This window comes from Penaeus vannamei, chromosome 13, assembly GCF_042767895.1.
Source record: "Penaeus vannamei isolate JL-2024 chromosome 13, ASM4276789v1, whole genome shotgun sequence".
Classification (NCBI taxonomy): Eukaryota; Metazoa; Arthropoda; class Malacostraca; order Decapoda; family Penaeidae; genus Penaeus; species Penaeus vannamei.
Window position 1 is genome coordinate 18365466 of NC_091561.1, and position 5000 is coordinate 18370465.

Here is a 5000-nt window from a genome sequence, read left to right on the forward strand (position 1 = left end):
GAATGACAACCTCTTCTTCTTCTTCCTTTCTCGCCCTTTCCATCTCCTATTTTTCCCGAACTTCTCTTTCAAATCCTTCTCTTTCGTCTTTTCTTCCCCCCTTTCTCTTTCTCTCCCGAAGCGACGCCTCTCGGGTTTGTTTAGGCCGGCGCTGTCGGGCAGGCGAAGGGGGCCTCTCCCGGGGCTCTCGGCGAAGCAACGGCCTGGAAAAACGGCGTTCGCCTTTTGTGTTCCCGGCGCCGTAGAAGCTGACTGGATGACCGGTGGACTGGTGGATTGGTAGACTGGTTGACTGGTTGATAGGTGGACTGGTTGACTGGTGGATTGGTGGACTGGTGGACTGGCTGAATGGCTGACAGGTTGACTAGTGGATTGGTGGACTGGCTTACTGGTGGACTGGTAGACTGGTTGTCTGGTTGACTGGCTAATAGCTAGATTGGTGGACTGGCTGACTGGTTGACAGGTGGTGGTTGACTACTGGACTGGTGGACTGGGGGGAGGATAGCGAGGCAGTTTGTGTGTGTGTGAGAGGGAGGGGACAGTCAGGCAGAAAGACAGAGACAGAGACAAATGAAACAGACACAGACATAGATATAGGCATAGACACAGGCATAGACGCAGACATAGACACAGACACAATGAGAGAGAGAGAGAGAGAGAGAGAGAGAGAGAGAGAGAGAGAGAGAGAGAGAGAGAGAGAGAGAGAGAGAGAGAGAGAGAGAGAGAGAGAGAGAGAGAGAGAGAAGATGAGAGAGAGAGAGAGAGAGAGAGAGAGAGAGAGAGAGAGAGAGAGAGAGAGAGAGAGAGAGAGAGAGAGAGAGAGAAGGGGGAGTATATGTGTGTGTGCGTATGTACTGGTGTGTTTATTCGTATGTGCGTATTTTTGGGAGTTTCTGTGCTTTGTCCTGAATAAACCACCCACCCCACAACGCCATTGAACGCATCCTAAAAAAGGCCTCCGAGCCAAGCCCCTTAAGCCGAAAGGCAGAGCAGCCCAGGATTATTCCCGGCAATAAACCGTGTCGCTTCCCAGCCGTCTTCTCCGCGCGAAGGTATCACGTATCAAGAGCAGCACTTCTGATAATCATTCACTTCAGTTCGGAGAATGAGAGGAACGGAGACAAACCTCTTTCGTTCAAATAAGAGAAAAAGAAGGAGAGAGGAAGCATAAAAGAATAAGAAAAAGAAAAAAGAAAAGCCTTCCCGTGTATCGCTCAGCCCAAAGTGAAACTCCAGACCCTCTGTCCTCTAGCCAACAATAGACACCTTCTCAAAGGGGTTTTAATTGAGAGCATTGGACTACCGAATCCCACCCACAGCACGCCTCAATACCGCCCTGACCTCACCTGTCTCGATGCTCCTCTGACTCCCGGGATTCTTTCGGGCGAGGGACGACTTCTGTGAATCCCCGGGGTAATATTTATCCCAGGGGGAGCCTCTCGCTTTCTTCTTTTCCCTTTTTTCGCCCCTTTTTCTGTTTTTCTTATCCCCCCTTCTTTTTTGGGAAGTTCCCAGGGAGTAAATTGAGGGCATTTGGGTGAGTGAAGGTCAAAATAGACGAGAGGGCGAGAGTGCGGGGCTCCGATAGTTTGTGAAAGGTAGTTTGGCAGTGTCACAATCGCCACAATGGAACCTGTAATTAACCTGACCGTGGTGCAGGTATCGCCCGTCACTCACGCTTGTATTATTGGCGATGATTGCGTTACACCTGATTTTCCAAGCAACTGAAATTTGAAAGGGAAGGAAAAGCGACACTTTTGCTTGCGGGGGGAAGGGGTGTGTGTGTGGGGGGGGGGCGACTCCAACCTGTTATCGAGAAGAGATCGCCCAATTTCGTTTTTTCTTTCTTTCTCTCTCTCTTTCTTTTCTTCATCTTTATCTCATGTCCGAACGATGGAAAGCGCTATCAGAGGAACGAGGCGTGAATGCAGTGAATGCCAGGCGAAGGAAGGAGAGACGAAGGAGGAGAGAAAATCAGAAAGAAAAACACGAGGATACACAAGGATAAGCGCCGAAGGATAGACGTCGAAAGCAGAGAGAAAAATGATCGTGGGGTATTGTGGATTAATCTCCCACCTTCCATCTTTCTCGCCATCCCTCTTTCATTCACCCTTCTCCTTTCCTCTGCCTCCCTCAACTCCATTTCTCTCATTCTCCCTCTTCCCCCCATCTACCTCCTTTCGTTATTCTTCCATCGCTTGTCCCCTTTTTCTCTGCGTGATCACTCGCTCTCCCTTTTTCTTTCTCACGCATTCTTCCATGTTTCGCCCCTTCTTCATCCCCCTCTCCATCGTCTCTTCTATTGCTCTTTATCCATTCTCAGTTATTCTCGCCTATTTCTCTTCCCATATCTTCCTATCTCACTAATTCTTTCCCTTTCTTCCACTTTTTTCTCCACTATCCTCTCCCCACATCCCTCCAAACCTCCAATCTTTCATTAGGTCTCCCCCCACTCCCTCCTCATTCTCCCTCACTAGCAGTTTTCACCTCTCTCTGCCCCCTCTTCATTTTTCTGCCGCTCTCTTTCAGTTTCTGTTCTCCCTCCTTATTCTTCCCTTTCTCTGTCCTCCTCTCAGCTCTCCTTCCTCCTCCTTTCTCCAACCTCCACCCCCTCCTCTTCTTCCTTTCTCCACCCTCCCTCACACACCCCTCCCTGCTCCCTTTTTCTCACACACCCTTCCTCATCCTCCCTCTCCCTTTCTTCACTCTTCCCCTTACCCCCTCCCTCTCATTTTCTCTTGATCCTCCCCTCACCCCCCTCTCCTCTCCCTTTTCTCCACCCTTTCCTAACATCCACTCCCTCTCCCTTTCTCCACCTTTCCTTACCCCCTCCGTCTCCCTTTCTCTACCCTCCCTCACCTCCTCCCTCTCCTTTTCTCCCCCCACCCCCTTTCTCCTTTCCTTCCTCTCCCTTTCTCCTTTCCCTCCTTCACCTTCAGCCAACAACTAGAACCATCAGTGACTCGGTACACAGAGGTATCCCTTATACATTAAACCCCAAGCCAATCCAGGGACGAACCATTACGTGTACAACGAACCGGGTTGAGCCATTACACCCGAGTCATTAAGGGGTATGGCTCCCGGATGACTGACAAAGGGTACCACTAATGGCTCGCTGTGTCCTTCGTTATACAACCTGGATTTAGAAGTTCGATGTTTTCCTCGGAGGTTGTGTTGTGTTGTCTTGTTTGGGTCTCTGGTGGCTGTGGGTTCACTTCAGATTTCAATTTGTAGGTTTATCGTTTATAAAAGGGTGTGTGTACGTGCGTACTTGTACTTTTATGTTCTTTTATGTAGTATATGTATATATATATATATATATATATATATATATATATATATATATATATATATATATATATATGTGTGTGTGTGTGTGTGTGTGTGTGTGTGTGTGTGTGTGTGTGTGTGTGTGTGTGTGTGTGTGTGTGTGTGTGTGTGTGTGTGTGTGTGTGTGTGTTTGTGTGTTTGTGTGTCTGTGTGTCTGTGTGTGTGTGTTTAAGTGTGTGTGTGCTTGTTTGTAAGTGTGAGTGTGAGTTTCAGTGTTTGTGTGTATAATCTGATCAAAATTATTTTATTCACATTTTAAAAAATGTATCCGTTCCGCGGTCAAAGATTTTGATAACAATTGCTTACAAAGAAGCATTTTTTCACAAGCAATCGGATTAGGTTACTTAAATTTTGTCGAAAGACTTTGAAAGACTTTCTCCCTCATGTTTTATCATAAGATTGATAAGCACAAGATGAGAAAATTACAGTGACTGCCTTCGCGTCTATTTTCGGAATCTCACCTCAGGAGACAGTCACGTCCCTTGAAAGAATTACCAAAGTCCATATGCAATAGACGTATATATTCCTTTGTCATTATCGAGCCGTATTTTCTTGTCGCTCTCGTAACGGCGCAGACTCGCTCAGTGTGTCTGGCAGCGCGAACTTCTTGAAGAAAACAGCCATAAAGGGTTAATATGGCGGTCGTTAGGTCCGCCTCAGATCCACGAGGATGATATGAAGAACGTGTGAACTGGCCTTGACTTGTACATTTTCCATGACTTGGAAGTTGAGACTCGAAATGAATAGATAAAAAAAGAAACAAAAAACCGACAGAGAAAGAAAGAAAGGGGGGGTGGGGTAAAGAAGAGGGTTTAAACGATACGGTTTAGTTAAGAGGCAGATGAGGAAATAAAGAGGGAATTTTGATGCGTGAGGAAAGCGTTGCGGGGACGACGGCGAAGACGGGGCCAGGACAAGGGTCTCCCGCCTTCAGGGTCGACGCGGCGGCAACTCGCGTGGCAGGAGTCGGGCGTCGCTGGGATGCCATGACTTCCTTTCCGACGTACGTGACGAAGGGTCCGTGGCGGCGGCGCGGCGAGGGCTGGAATAACATCCTACGTAAACCCTCTTTTCTTCTCCACGCCTCCTTTCGCCTCCTGCCCCTCTCCTTCCATCCCTTCTTTTTCTTCTCTTCTTGCTTCCCCTCCCCTCACTCCTTTTCCTCCTCCCTTTCACCTCCTGTTCTCCCCCTCTTTTTTCTTCCCTGACCCATCGCATATCTCCTCATTTTCTTCTTAACCTTGCTTTCCTTCCTTCTTTCTCTTCTTCCCTCTACTTCTTTTGCTTAATACCTATTTGTATCCTCCTTTTTCCTCTTAATAGCCTCCCTGTCCCCAAGTTGCCTTTCTCTTTAACTTCTTCTTCTTCTTCTTCTTCTTCCCTCACTTCTTCTCCTCATCTTCTTCTTCCCCTTCTTCCTCCACTTCTCTATATCCGTCCTCCCTTCTCTTCTCATCCGTCTCTTCTTTCTTCTTCTTCTTCTTCTTCTTCTTCTTCTTCTTTTTCTTCTTCTTCTTCTTCTTCTTCTTCTTCTTCCTCCGCCTCATCCTCATCCCCCTTTCCTTCCTCATCCGTCCTCTTCTTCTTCTTCTTCTTCTTCTTCTTCTTCTTCTTCTTCTTCTTCTTCTTCTTCTTCTTCTTCTTCTCCTCCTCCTCCTCCTCTTCTTCTT

The 5000-nt window shown here is 47.6% G+C and overlaps 1 protein-coding gene across 1 annotated transcript; it reads right to left on the bottom strand.

The window, feature by feature from the left end:
* Positions 1–140: 140 nt before the first annotated feature.
* On the bottom strand, positions 141–3835 carry LOC138863709 (uncharacterized). The gene is made up of 4 exons (XM_070128530.1): positions 3792–3835; positions 3039–3214; positions 1347–1398; positions 141–420 (listed from the first exon to the last, which is right to left on the bottom strand). The coding sequence occupies exons 1-4, from the start codon at positions 3833–3835 to the stop codon at positions 141–143; spliced, it is 552 nt and encodes a 183-aa protein (XP_069984631.1).
* Positions 3836–5000: the final 1165 nt, after the last annotated feature.